The 13,200-nt window shown below is 44.1% G+C and overlaps 1 protein-coding gene across 4 annotated transcripts; it reads left to right on the top strand.

Moving 5' to 3' along the window:
- Positions 1 to 962: 962 nt before the first annotated feature.
- LOC107314934 (endonuclease domain-containing 1 protein-like) lies at positions 963 to 12,434 on the top strand. 4 transcript variants are annotated; one of them, XM_015864895.2, is made up of 4 exons: positions 963 to 2,172; positions 7,256 to 7,372; positions 9,904 to 10,214; positions 10,895 to 12,434. In XM_015864895.2, the coding sequence occupies exons 3-4, from the start codon at positions 9,933 to 9,935 to the stop codon at positions 11,438 to 11,440; spliced, it is 828 nt and encodes a 275-aa protein (XP_015720381.1). In that variant the 5' UTR covers positions 963 to 2,172; positions 7,256 to 7,372; positions 9,904 to 9,932; the 3' UTR covers positions 11,441 to 12,434. The 4 variants fall into 4 exon arrangements, with proteins under 4 accessions (XP_015720381.1, XP_015720458.1, XP_015720305.1 ...); XM_015864972.2 differs by lacking the exon at positions 963 to 2,172 and adding an exon at positions 7,615 to 8,827 and having other exon boundaries at positions 6,963 to 7,372; XM_015864819.2 differs by lacking the exon at positions 963 to 2,172 and adding an exon at positions 6,965 to 7,179.
- Positions 12,435 to 13,200: the final 766 nt, after the last annotated feature.

Genomic DNA, 13,200 nt, shown 5'->3' on the forward strand with positions numbered 1-13,200 from the left:
AGAATTACCCAGGTTGGAAAAGACCTTGAAAATCACCAAGTCCAACAGCAGCCTAACCAGTGCCCTAACTCTAAAAACCCTACACTAAATCATATCCCTGAGTAATATCCCTGCGTATCCCACATATCCTTGTGACTGATGACACAGGAAAGATGCTCTGAGTGCAACAGGTTCTCCTGGAGTGTCGCAAACTTTCCCATTTCCTGGTTCCTCTGAAATTCCTGTTGTATTGACATGCCTATGTCATAAGAATTAACAAGGAGGGGCTGTTTGCATCGAGGTCTGTCCATAAGGAGGCAACTTTGGCAAGGGGTAACTTTTGTATTTTTTATTATGCTTTGGCAAATTAAATAATATAAAATAGGTGTCACATATATAAAGATGAGGCTCATCTTATGTAGCCTTAGAGGTGTAAATCAGTGCTTGCCACCCTATTTCCTTGTAGCCATCAAAGAGAAATAAGCATTTTCATAGCACAGTTCCTCCTGCCTGGTATGACCTGGAGATATCCAAGGTCAGGCTGGATGGGGCTCTAAGCACGCTGATTGAGCTGTGGGTATCTGTGACCATTGCAGGTGAGTTGGGCTAGGTGACCTTTCATGATCCCTTCCAGCTCCAACAATTCTATGATTCTATGAGCTGTGCTATGGAAACATGCATTAATATTTCAATAGTATCTTCAGCCAGACAAATTCTGTCCAGCAATCAACAGAGGTATGGAAGCAAACACAGGAGTCCATGTCATTTGGGCAGGGTCAGCTGTTGTGATGGTTGTTGCAGTTGTTTGCCTCTCGTAGCTTGGTGCTGAGGGCCAGTTTGTTGTGAATTAAGTGTGATTGAGGAATGTTCCTGGTGAGGATTGAGCCCTATCTGCTTTCTTCATACACACACTGTGATGCAGCACTGAGCCTCCCTGTCTGAACTCTTGTCTTCCCACTGGTCCTCAGATTATATTCTGGGCTCCAATTTTAGGCAGCAGGTAGTAGTGAACAGATTTTGTGGATATTAAATGTAGTCACAAACTTTGCTGTAGTCAGAAACCAAGAATTGCAGCTGGAAAACATCAACAACTTATGTCACGGGCAATCAAAATGAAGGAGTCTTATGCTGACCTCCTGCCACATGTACCAACCTTAAGTGATTGGTTCATGCTCCCTGTCTACCATAATTAAACCATCATGCCCCAGTTGGGAATAGCAGGTCGTTTGCTCATTCACTGTTAAATGTAGATCCTACCTTAAACTTGATATAAATGCATTGAATGAAGTCCTAAAACCAACCTCCTAATTGCATTTTAGCACTTAATGCCCACTGGTTTTATCACCTTCCCATAAGTTAAGTGTTAAATAGGAATCAATATATGTGAGCACCGAGCAAGATTTATGAATGAAGGATCTGTTTATTTAGAAGTCTGGATTCTGAGTAATGGCAAGAAAGTCACAAAAATGTAAAACGACAGAACACATAATTAAGATCAGGAACAAGATCTCACTTGGCAGCTTCAGCATCTCCAAAGGCTTTTTGTTCCAGATCACTGCTCCCATCTCTTAACAGAAGATGATGCTGGCGCTGTGGCAGGATCTGCCACCCTCATACCATGCAGCATCATCACATCCTTTGTGCCTCCAGGCAGAGAGCAATGAGCAACTTGAGTTGACGTCTTCAGAGGTGAAGTGAAGTTCAGGACTGCCCACTGTGGACAGCTAGTTCTTCTTGCTGTGCCACATCCATGGAGTATCCCAAGTCCAGCAGAGACAAAGCACAACCCCTGAGCAAAGGGTCTGCTCTTTCTAATTAGTAATGAAGCTCTTCCTCTGGAGCTTGATCAGACGTATTTCCGCCCACGACCAACAACCTAATTTCCATACAGAGTGAGCCAGACGCCAAACTGGAACTTGTCGACACAACTGCTAATTATCCTCCACGTAATTAATGTGCAGTAACACAGTTTGTTTATGGCACAGAGGATCGACCTGGGGCTCCCAGGAGGTGGAAGCACAGTTCCCACGGGGAGGTGATTTTGAAGGATTACCAGAGGAACTGGGTGGCTGCAGTGATTGTGGGAGATCATCATTCTCCCGTGGGAGGAAATGAGCTGATGGAGCCTGATCTATCCCCCAGGGGACTCTCAACGCCGTATCTGGAAATGTGCCCTTCTCTTGGCTCTTTGAGGTATGTGATGTCTATTTATTTCTGTGTTTATTTGTTTTGGGATGTAGAAAGACCTGAAGATACAAGATCAGGGAATCTGTCCATCTATTGCATTGCCACAATTTTCCAGATGTGTGTGTCAGGATGGGGAAGGGTAGGAGAAAACGATAGCTATGTTTGTCACAGGATCACAGAGATATTAGGTAGAAACATTAGCTGGAGGTCTCCAATTCAACTTTGTGTTTGAATGCTGTCATCTCTAGACCAGCTTAGCCATGGTTTTATCCAGCTGAGCCTTGAGTAGCCTCTACATTTAATCATTAATCACTTCCAAACAACCTGTTCCAGTGCTGTAGTACCTTCCTAGAGGCAATTTCTTCTATCCTGTTGTTCAGCCTGTACCTCCCAAGCCACAGCCTGTGGCAGCTGCCCCTTATTACAGCGTCTGGCTCTACCACAAGGAGTTTGACATCATTAACTTTGCATCTGCCTTTCCAATTAGCTATAGGCAGCAATTGGGCTGCCCGTCAGCCTCCCATTTTTCACCTTCTCACTCTTTCACCTTTACCTTTAAGCCTGAGTCCCTCAGCCTCTACTAAGAGTTATTCCCCAGGGCTCTTGGTTGCATATCTCAGAGCAGCTTCAATCCAGCTTCATGGCAACAGGACTTGGGAGTCCACCTACATGTTAAAATCTGGGCCCTAATATATAATGTCTTCCAAAAGGACAACTCAAAGGCTTAATAAACAGCCTGTATTAGTAAGTAAAGGATTATTTTAGCCTCTTAAAAACACATCCGTATGAAACCACAGTGTGGTTTAGTTTCTATACGGACCAACCTGTTCATGAAACCAGAGCACAGCGTTTCCCCTGGATAAGCTTGTGCCTTGCTGGGGGTGAGTGACCTGCTGCCCATAAAGGTGAACAAAGCCTGGAGTGGGGAACAGAACAGTCTCCTAGCTGGAAGGGAAGTGAGGGCATTTGCTCCCTGAAGCTTGATAAACTTGACAGCTGTTGAATTTTAATCACCTTGACAGGCTGCAGTGAAGGCTGTGGTTAACTATTCTGGGCAGAGTGAAGCCGCAGTGCTGGGAGACTGAATGAGTCAAGCCCTTTGAGGAAGAAACAATATGGAGAGATGGAGGAAAGGAGTTTCTTGAGGCCCAGAAGATGATAGATCCCGGACCTGTCTGCTATTCTCTTTTTGTGCTGTTTTTCATGACCTGGGCCATGCAAGGAGGCAGCATGAGGAAGGAGGGCCCCAAACCTGCGGACTCCAACATGTTGTGGTCACTGGCAGGATTTCCCCATCGATTCATTGTTTGCCTTTCTTATTGCCGCACCATAAAATCAGGAGGGGGACGGCCTTCCTCGCCCTGAGTCACAGAGCTGGGTTTCTTGAAGTTGGAGCAAATCAATTCTTTTTCTGTGGGGAATCCCATAGGTCTGACATACCTGAAATTGCTTTGGCAACCACTTCTAGTCTGCAAAAGGTATTAAGGCACAGCTGTTCTCTGCTAGTTTTCATATCATAGTGAAAGAACTGAGCTTCTTCCTGGGCACATGGGACCGAGTTGCCTTGAATCTCAAGAGATGTGTCCCCAGTGGTGATGTCCAGCAGTGTCTTGTGGGATGTAGGCATTGTACACCAAAACCACAGTCACCAAGATTTGTCTTATTGTGGGTAATATGTACATCTCCCCGCAGGTCTTTTTCTCTCTACTGACTCTAAATGTGATTTCCAAATGCCTGAATTAGGATAGATCTCTCATATGGAGATATTTTGAAGATGAATATCTCCTACTGTTTTGTGTAAGGTTATTTTAACGTTTCCACATGACATTAAATAGATACAAGCATTCTTATTTTCCTTCTACATAAATATTGCAGAGTCACATTTGCTGTCTGTGGTTTACCTCTGCTCCCAGCTTCTTTCTTGTTTCTATCTCTTCATCCAGCAGCACCCAACTGGTGAGCATCCATAGCGTGGCAGTTTGGTGACTGCTTAGCTGTCCCCTGCAGAACCTCTGCTGCTGTTCAGGAATCAGAAAATGAAAACAACTGGTCGATTTTTGGTCTCCAAAGCTGAACAAAACTGAAAGAGCGAAAGTAACCACAGGCAAATCTGCCAGCTCTCCACTGATGAGTTTTTGTAGCAGAGCGATTGGTGACAGACACAAGACCCCACTGCCACTGAGCTGTGCCTGCTGCGCATGCACACAGACCATGGCACACAGTCTGGTTGAGTTCATACACCCAAAGTAACCTCAAGTAATTCAAATTTGGGTAACTCAATGTGCAAGCTTTTACTGCTAAACTGTAATACATTAAAAATACTGCTTGATCCTTACAGGGATATGTTTCTCTCCAAAATGCAGGAATAGCTCTAGGAAAATAGCTCAAGACCAAGAGTTTATAAATACAGCACTTGTTTTGGTGCTGCATTTGGCAACCTCTTATCTCTTGCATCCTTAATTACTCTCTGCCCACTTTTTGCCATAAATGTGACACTTCTTGCATTGCAGTGAAACATGAGTTGTGTTGTTTGCATGAGCTGTGCTCCTTAATGGAGACTGCACTGCAAACCTTTGAGAACCCTCACCTGAAGCCCTCCTCTTGGCTGCCCTCTAAGGAGAGCAGTCCAGAACAGCATGTATCATATATGAGAGACACGTTTTATAGAATCACAGAATCATTAAGGTTGGAAATGAACACTAAGATCCTCTAGACCAGCCATCAATCTATCTCCCTTGCATTTTGTTTTCTTGTGCCCATTTGGCTTCTATTGCTGTGATTTATTCCTTCCTTAAGATCTACACTGCAGCTCTGTGGCTCTTCATTTGCTTCTCCCATGGAGACAGAAAGGTGAAAAAAGACTTTTGTAGCATCTCTTCTTCTGCAGTGGAAATAGTATCATCCTCTGACTGCTGATTCCAAATCCTCTCCTTCTTACCCTGCAGCCACAGGAGGCGTATCTCTCCTCATTTGGACTGCTACAGCATCAGTCTAACATCTGTTAGAAAGGGAAGGGGGGAGGTAAATGCCAGGAGAAAATTGTAACGGAGATGCCAAGGTTGGACTTGAACACACCTTCCTGTTTCTTTTGTACTACGATGCAGGAAGATTACTGGAAATGTGTCATCTACAAACATCTGAGCTCCCACATGACTTGGAGAAGACTGGAGGATTCGGTAGGATTTTTCCATCTCTGAGCTTTAACAGTTGAAGAAATGAAGGTTGAAAAAGCATGACCTAACAGTCACTGGGAGTTGAGCATAGGGCTCATGGCTTCTTCTCATTATTTCCCCAACTCACTCTTACTGTAGTCCTTGACTGTTGTCTGTATTTTAGACATAGCATATTTTCCTTCTTTATATATATGTATTATGTAGCTTTTTGCAGATTAATTAGAACTATGGGCAAGTCCTCACTTCCACACTATGGAAGAGTCCAGTTTCATTCCCACAGGTCACTCATTCATAGCTAAGCTGGACTCCCCATAGCTTAGCTTTCCTCCCCTGCCAAATGCAGACTGCCCACAAGAGAATTTTACACTGGTCCACCCCTAAAGCTGATCTTGATTAGCTTTTCTTGATGCCAACTACGTGGGAAAACCTGTTGTCAACCAAGACTTGCTGCTAATTGCTCTGTGTGGGATTTCACCATCGGGCCTTTGGAAAACTTGAGCTATGTTTGCACAGCATTTTTGATATCACACCTGGGTCCTGGTTGTAGTACTCAGTACCTTAGCTAATATCTGCTTTGCTTCCTGTTTTGCTGTGGATATTATAAGTCCTTTTTGAAAATAACCCAAACCAACCAACCACACAAAAAAGAACCAACACAGTTTTGGTTCTTTGTTTCTCTGTATACAATGACTTCTTGTGAGCAGCAGAACTCTAATAATAGCCTGCCACTTCACTGTATTAAAAGCAGAAGCCCAGTGAGTACCGCTGGGACACCAAACTCAGCATCTTGCTATTCTTATTCAGAAATGTCCATCAAATGCTGTTCTCACCTTGAGTCCCAGAATCTCTTTGCTCCAATACCTCAAGGCTGCACCTTGCTCTGGATGTTCCTGCCTAAGGATGGCCAGTTAGACACACAGATTCTTTCCAACCTCAGCCATAATTCTGTGGAGATACTTCCAGGGTCTATAACAACATTAGACTACATGACCTTTGTCTAATATATTTCTGGTCCAGGTCCCAAACTCTGATACATCCTAGTTATAACAGGTGGTTATTGGTTATCATCATCGTTATCATTTTTTAATGCCATTTCCAACCCACTTGTGATGTGGGAAAACAACATCTCTCCTACAGCTTTCCTTTGAGAGACCATAGGAACAAACTCTTTTCATTCCCTTGGAAATCAGAAGACAGTATTCCCTCCACTACTAATAGAAGAAACCCTGTCTCCACCAAACCTCCTGTATGCACACTGGGATGCTGTTTGGACATGGGCTCAGCAGTCATTGTAAAGCAGCAGACAGAGCAGTTTGCAATCCTCTATATGCTTATTCTCTGGAGGGGGAATATTGGCTATTTCATGAGCATGGGCTTTGGAGTTGATAAGCACCATATAGAAAAAGAGAGTGCTTGTGGTTCATATATTGATACAAAAATCAGAGAGGACCTGTCCAACTTGAAAATGGTCCTCCAGTATCTAGAAAATAGAAATAAATGAAATATATATATAATGTCATTAACATGTGCTATTACAAAACCATTACAATTAGGCAAGGGAAAAACGTGTACTCTGACTCTATTAACTGTATTTTGAGAGGCCGTAGAAGAGCAGCCCATGAACATCTGTGTGTACTCAGAGACAGGATGTACTGCCTAATGCCGAGGCTGTCTGCTGGGAATAGAAACTCAGCACCCCATGGGAAATGAGGAAGTAGAAAGAGAAATCAGCAAGCTCAGCTATCTAGTTCCAATCTGTTTCTGACATGTTGTGCTCCCTAGTAAACCTGGATGAAATCCTGAGGAAATAGCAACTGTTGCCCCCCATTTCTAGGAATATGTGAGAAAATCTCCCCAGAGTAGTTACAACAGAAATCTCTCTTTTTTTTAATGTAATTTTTGTTTGTTATTAAAAGGTGCAGGTTTACACTGGTGCGGATGCGTATTGCAGTGGGGCTCTGAACGTATGTCCATTTCTTGAGGGGAAAAACGAACTGACAGTTCAGCTGCTGCTTCTGAGACACAGCTTCAAGGTAAGTCCTTGTTCCTTTCTCCACTGACTCCCATATTTGATGGGTTAATGGTTGGACTAGATGTATTTAATGGTCTTTCCAACCTAATGATTCTGTGATTTCAAAGCATTTCCTTAATCTTTGGAATAAATACAGCAGACAAAGGGTGTGCTGCAATTGCTGAGATCTAACCATCCTCATAGGAGAAAACTATATTTTATGTGTGCACGTACTTTTCAGAGTTCTGATATTTTGTATTACAGAGGGCAAGGGGAGGAGGAATGACTTGGAAAACAAGTATAAGCATATAGAAGTAAAGGTCTGGAGACCATGGGAGAGGTACTTAGAGGCAGCAGAGACTGGAGGAAGCTGGAAACTTGTGACTATATGAACTATTCTCTGAGAAAATCACAAAATCAGATGGAATCCAGAGGAAAAAAAATCACCTTTGGTGATGTTCAGACAAAAACCTCAAAGAAAGAATATCATTCCCAATGGAGATAAGCCACTCACAGAATCATAGAATTGTAGAATTGTTTGAGTTGGAAGGGATCCTTGAAGGTCATTTGGTCCAACTCCTCTGCAATGTACAGAGACACCTCCAGCTCAATCAGGTTGCTCAGAGCCTCATCCAGCCTGCCCTTGAGTGTCTCCAAGGAGACTCCGATCCCCTGGATCCTATTAGAGATGCAGCACACAGCTGCGTTGGTGCTGTGTCACCTGTCTAGAAAAGGCACCAAAGCCTGACAGGATACTTTGAAGTGGTGCTGCCTTTGCTGCTCACCTGCTGAGCTGGAAAAATGTTGGACCTGATCTGGGATACTTTGGGGAAACTGCTTCCCAGCAATGCTGGACCAAAGTTGTGTGAGATGCACTGAAGGTGTTGGGTGGCTGGAGCAAACAGGTGCTTCTTGATGCCTTACCTGGCAACATCATTTATCATTGCACCACTGCCAGCCAACCACAGTGTGTACCAAGCAGTTGGGAGTAGACTTGGAGTCTGTACCCTGTTTCATATGCAACCTCAAGATAAGGTATATTTAAGATATTATTTTGGCCCATGAATAGAATTTGGCTTACAGCCATAGCAAAGACTTGGTTCAAAGTTAATCAGAAACGCCATTAAACACCTTGCATAATGAACCTGTGAGTTTCAGCTGGCAAATCACCTGGAAAAATTCACACCAAACTCTTGAATAAAGGAGGGAGCTTTCTCTACCCATGACCTTGCAAAGGACCTCTGGAAAAACCCATTTTCAACGCAGACCCTGGCTCCACCCCTTCACAACATAACTTGAACTCTTGCTTTAGAAATCCAATAAAACAGCCAACTTTCCCTGCCTGGAGATCATATATTAGTCACCCCACAGTCACAACTTCAGATTGTAGCAGGGGCCACTCAAAAATCCTCCACAGTTTTGGGGCTGCAAGCAGCATCACGTGAATAAACTTATTTATGTGCTACTCTTTCACACGGTAGGTTGGTTTCTGTATATCTGAAATGGAATTATACGTATGTATTAAGCTTGTGGAGGGGGTGGTGCAAAAAAAGGAACTTCTGCATGAGGTGGTTCAGCTCTCCAGAGCATGACAGTACCACCTCCTGCAGCTTTTAATTCTCAGTTTTCAGCTTGCTTCTCATCACGTTCCTGATCTAGCACTAGTAAAGAGATAAAGGGCCTGATGGGATGGTTGGTAACTACCCACAGCAGGGGGAGTGGAGCTGAATGTTTTTTAAGGACCCTTGAAACACAAGCTATTCTGTGATTCTTTGAGACTGTGGTTCAATGTCTTGTGTCATATAAATGATATCTCTGTCTCAGTATTACAAATGCAATGGGAATTAATATATGAGGGTCAGGGAAAAGAATACAAAAGGGAAATGGGCAAGGAGATTTTCCAAGCCAAGAGCAATCCTCAGCTCAGACACCTCCCTAGACAAATGTGGGATTTATGTTTTAGAGACCATAACGCCTTTCTCTCCTGTGAATCCTTCCAGCTGCTTTTCCTACCAGCCTGGTTTCATATGCTAATTATTCAAAAATCACTCATTCGAACATCTAGCAATGAAAATGGAAATATCACTGCTATCCCAAAGCCTGCAGTGCAGCTGAAAGAAGATAAAGCATCCTGCACCACAATGAAATTAGGAACTGTTTTCTCCAAACAGAAAGATCTTGCTGACTGCTGACAATCATGTCAACACCTGAGAAAGATGAAATAGAATCTATTTCTGGACCAGAAATAGAAATTCTTGTGTCCGCTCCTTTCACTGTACAGGAAAAAGAACATGCAAAGCTGAAGACATGGATCAGTAGAAATTCTGTGCAACCATGGGAAAAGCTATACCATTATGTATCAATATATTTATGATTCTAAAACCTATCTTAGAGTTAATCCTTATTCTGCTGTTGTTTTTTCAGTATCCAAGAGGGATTAATATTTCCTTCCTTCAAAGTCTCCTCTGCCAGCTGTGCTGCACAAGGACAAAAATGAGTCTAGGTTTGATGAGATTTCTCTGAGCTTGGTGTCTGTTTGTATTTGATCTCCAGGTGAGCAAGAGCTCAAAGTCCTCCCTGCGATGCTGGTGCTGCTGCTGCAGATCACACTGAGCTGCCTCTGGCTGGGACGTGGTGAGGTGGTGACATCCTTTGAAAGTTCATGCCCTCAGTTTTTCTTCCGGGAAACACCCCCAAATGAAGCCCTGGAGCCAGAGAACCCAGCCTGGATCTGCCAGCGTTACAAGAATCAGTATTATTTTGCCACCCTGTATGACAGGAGCAGGCGTATTCCCGTGTACTCTGCTTACCTGTACCAACCAGGACCTGGCACAAGACCTAAAACCTGGCTGGTGGAACCCCAGGTGAGTGTTCTCCTCATCTCCTTCTGGGAGTCCTGTGGGCTCTGTGTCTCTTATCCTCATCCTCTTCCCATTCTGTCCACCTGTAAAGACCCCCTAAGTGATCTAAGCTTCGAAGAGGATGCCTGTGCTCTCGTTTTCTCCAAGCAGTAGCGTGTTGTCAGAATGAACTAAAGCATGAAAAACACAGAGAGAGCTATTTGTGGGTATGGGTCTGAATGGAGCAATGAGCAGGGCTGGTGACAGTGTGATGAGATGTAGGTGATGAAGGTTGGATATGATTAATGGGGGCAGCAGGAACTGAGGAGAACCTTGTGCAGGTGTGGGATGTGGAGGTGGAAGGAAAGGGAACCAGATGTGTCACACTCGTGTCTCTCCAAAGTCACCTCTCAGACCTGGGAGAATGGAAAATACATCGCATGTATCCACCCACACTCCTGCTGCAGGCTAGGTCTCAAAGATCACAAGCCAAATGAAGTTCTGTCATATTTTGAGCTTTGTTTTATTTTAATCTCCTGTCAAGGAGGGACAGCTTTATGATTTCTCTCTGGTAAGTATGTTTTCATTGCATTGAAAAGGCAGAAAAAAACGAGTGCTCGGCACTCAGAGATTTTTGTTCCAGGAAAACATGCTCCACTGCTCCCATCCTCAGTACTAACAGTTTTTCCTCTTTACCTGTCAAGCTGATGGGTCTGAGTTACCCCAAAACAATGGAAAGAGAATGGACACTCTCAAAATATTTCAACGTCACTTCAGAGCAGCTTGGCGAGAGCCAGGCTATCCTCCGGGATTACAAGAACTTGACGGGTTTGAACCGCGGCCATTTGAACCCCAGTGGACATCACTCGGACTCCAGCAGCAGGACAGCAACATTCAGCCTCACCAACATCGTGCCTCAAGATGAGAAACTCAATGGTGGTGCCTGGAACAACTACGAGCAGCAAACCATGATGAGGAGGACGGTGGGCTGTAACAAGACCTATGTTGTAGTGGGTGCTGTGCCTGGGAACAACTATATCGCCAAGGGCAGAGTGAATAAGCCCAGCCACATCTGGTCGAGTGCTTGCTGTGAGGTGGACCAAAACCATAGGGAGGCTTGGGGGGTCATTGCTGAGAATGACAAGAATGAGGTACAGCTCCTCACGCTGGGAGAGCTGGAGGAGGTACTGACCCACCTTTATGGGCGGGATCAGGTTTATCTGTTTGATAGTGACTGTCCCAGGGAATAAGCCCTGTTTCACATCTTAGGTATCCTACCATACCCACCAGCATTTGTACCCCCTACTTCCCTCTCTAGGGGTTTTCCATCTGTTTCTCAGAGCCTCTTCTTTGAAAATAAAAGGAAGAAAGAGGCCAGTAAGGCCTCTGGCTCATTTGCTTTCCTACTCTGCTGCCCACCCTTGCAATGATGGTTCTGGGATGAGTCCCTGAAAGCTCTGGAGAGACAGTCTGAATACCAGTCCATGGATAAGGAATCAGTTTGTCCTTAAGACTAGAGATGTATTGCTTTTTGTGCCTTCCTATTTCTCCATGCCCACATACAGATTGCGGTTCCTTACCCTCTTTCATTCATCATCACTGTTAACACGCTGCTGACTTATCCATTGCCTCCTCAGGAAAGTTCCCAGGCAAGGTTGGCTCATGTAATCCATGGATTATCCAGATTCCTCCTTGGAGATACTCAAAATCCATCTGGACTTTGTAGTGGACAACCTGCTCTGGCAAGGGCAAAAGTAAAGGGCAGACAGAAAGAGGAAAGTGGAAAGGAGGAAGGCTAGTAATCATGGGAGGAACATCACAAGTCTGTTGAGCTCCATAGATAAGTAAAATAAGAAGGAAGGAGATAACCTGCATCTAATCTCTAAGCTCCCTAACTCTGAATTTACATGAAGGCCATGCTTATGTAAATTTATTAGCACGTTTCTGTTTGCTTGGTTCTGGATCGTGTACCTTGAGAGCAAGAGCTGAGCTATTAGGCAGCCAGGCTCAGGGATTAGATATACAGCAGACTTTGACCAGCCCAAGATAAATTTCTGTGATGTCTTTGAGGGATAACTTCATTCTCTGCCCTACTTCTGAACCTTTTCTGCAGATTTATATGTGATTGATTTATTTTTTTCCATTGTAATATGTATTCAGTGGGTATAAAATTCAATATATGCCATACAATTCTGTTCCTGAGTCGTTTATGATATAAATTATTTGCTCCAATGTTGGATCCTAGAGTTTCTTTCCTTTGAAATTTCCACTCTTAGCAATGCCTTAGTTTGTAAGGCTTCTTTGCCAGAGGTAGGCTGTCCAAAGCCAATCTGAAAATAATATGACACCTATGAAAGTGCTATCGTCAGACTATCACTACTTTTTCTATTAACTTTCCTCTACTAAGATAATGGTGCAAACTTCATGTACGATCTGTCTCACCTACTAAGACAGCAGCTTGACACTGAATTTTTCAGCTCCAGTGCTATTGGGCTGGTTGTGACTCCAGAGCTGTCCCTCCCTGTGTCCATAGTCTTCTGGCATCTTTGCCACATGCTCCATTGCTCACTGCAGAACTGTTCCATGAGCTGCGTCACCTTCCCTTCCACATGGTTCATTAACCTGCCAGGTCTCATCACTCACCCAGGACATGTTTGTTTGAGAGCTGCACAGAAGCAATGGGGGCAGGACCTCGAGGCCATCTCCAGTGGCACCTGGGCACCTGAGCACAGGTAGCCAGGTCCTACCTAAATGGCATCATGGACATCTGCTCCTGTCATCTCCAGTGCCATTCTGGGAGCAACGACAGCACCAATATTTGCAGAGTGAGGTAGGAGAATATTTCTAGAGTACAAAATTAGGGGCACCACTCATATCTTCCTTTCTTTCATAGACCCATTTGGACTCAGGCCTAACATTTCAAACTGTCAGGAGCTTTTTCAGGCTTCTGGAGTACTGCGCTGGGACTGAGACGGCTTTATGAAGTTTCCAATTCATAAAATGAAAGCAG

The sequence above is a fragment of the Coturnix japonica genome, chromosome 1 (assembly GCF_001577835.2).
Source record: "Coturnix japonica isolate 7356 chromosome 1, Coturnix japonica 2.1, whole genome shotgun sequence".
Classification (NCBI taxonomy): Eukaryota; Metazoa; Chordata; class Aves; order Galliformes; family Phasianidae; genus Coturnix; species Coturnix japonica.

What these genes read in the sequence shown, in the direction of transcription:
- LOC107314934 (XM_015864895.2), top strand. Translation starts at nt 9,933, where the DNA reads ATGCTGGTGCTGCTGCTGCAGATCACACTGAGCTGCCTCTGGCTGGGA. An exon ending in CCTGGCTGGTGGAACCCCAG is followed by an intron (nt 10,215 to 10,894) that starts GTGAGTGTTCTC and finishes TTACCTGTCAAG; the next exon opens with CTGATGGGTCTGAGTTACCC.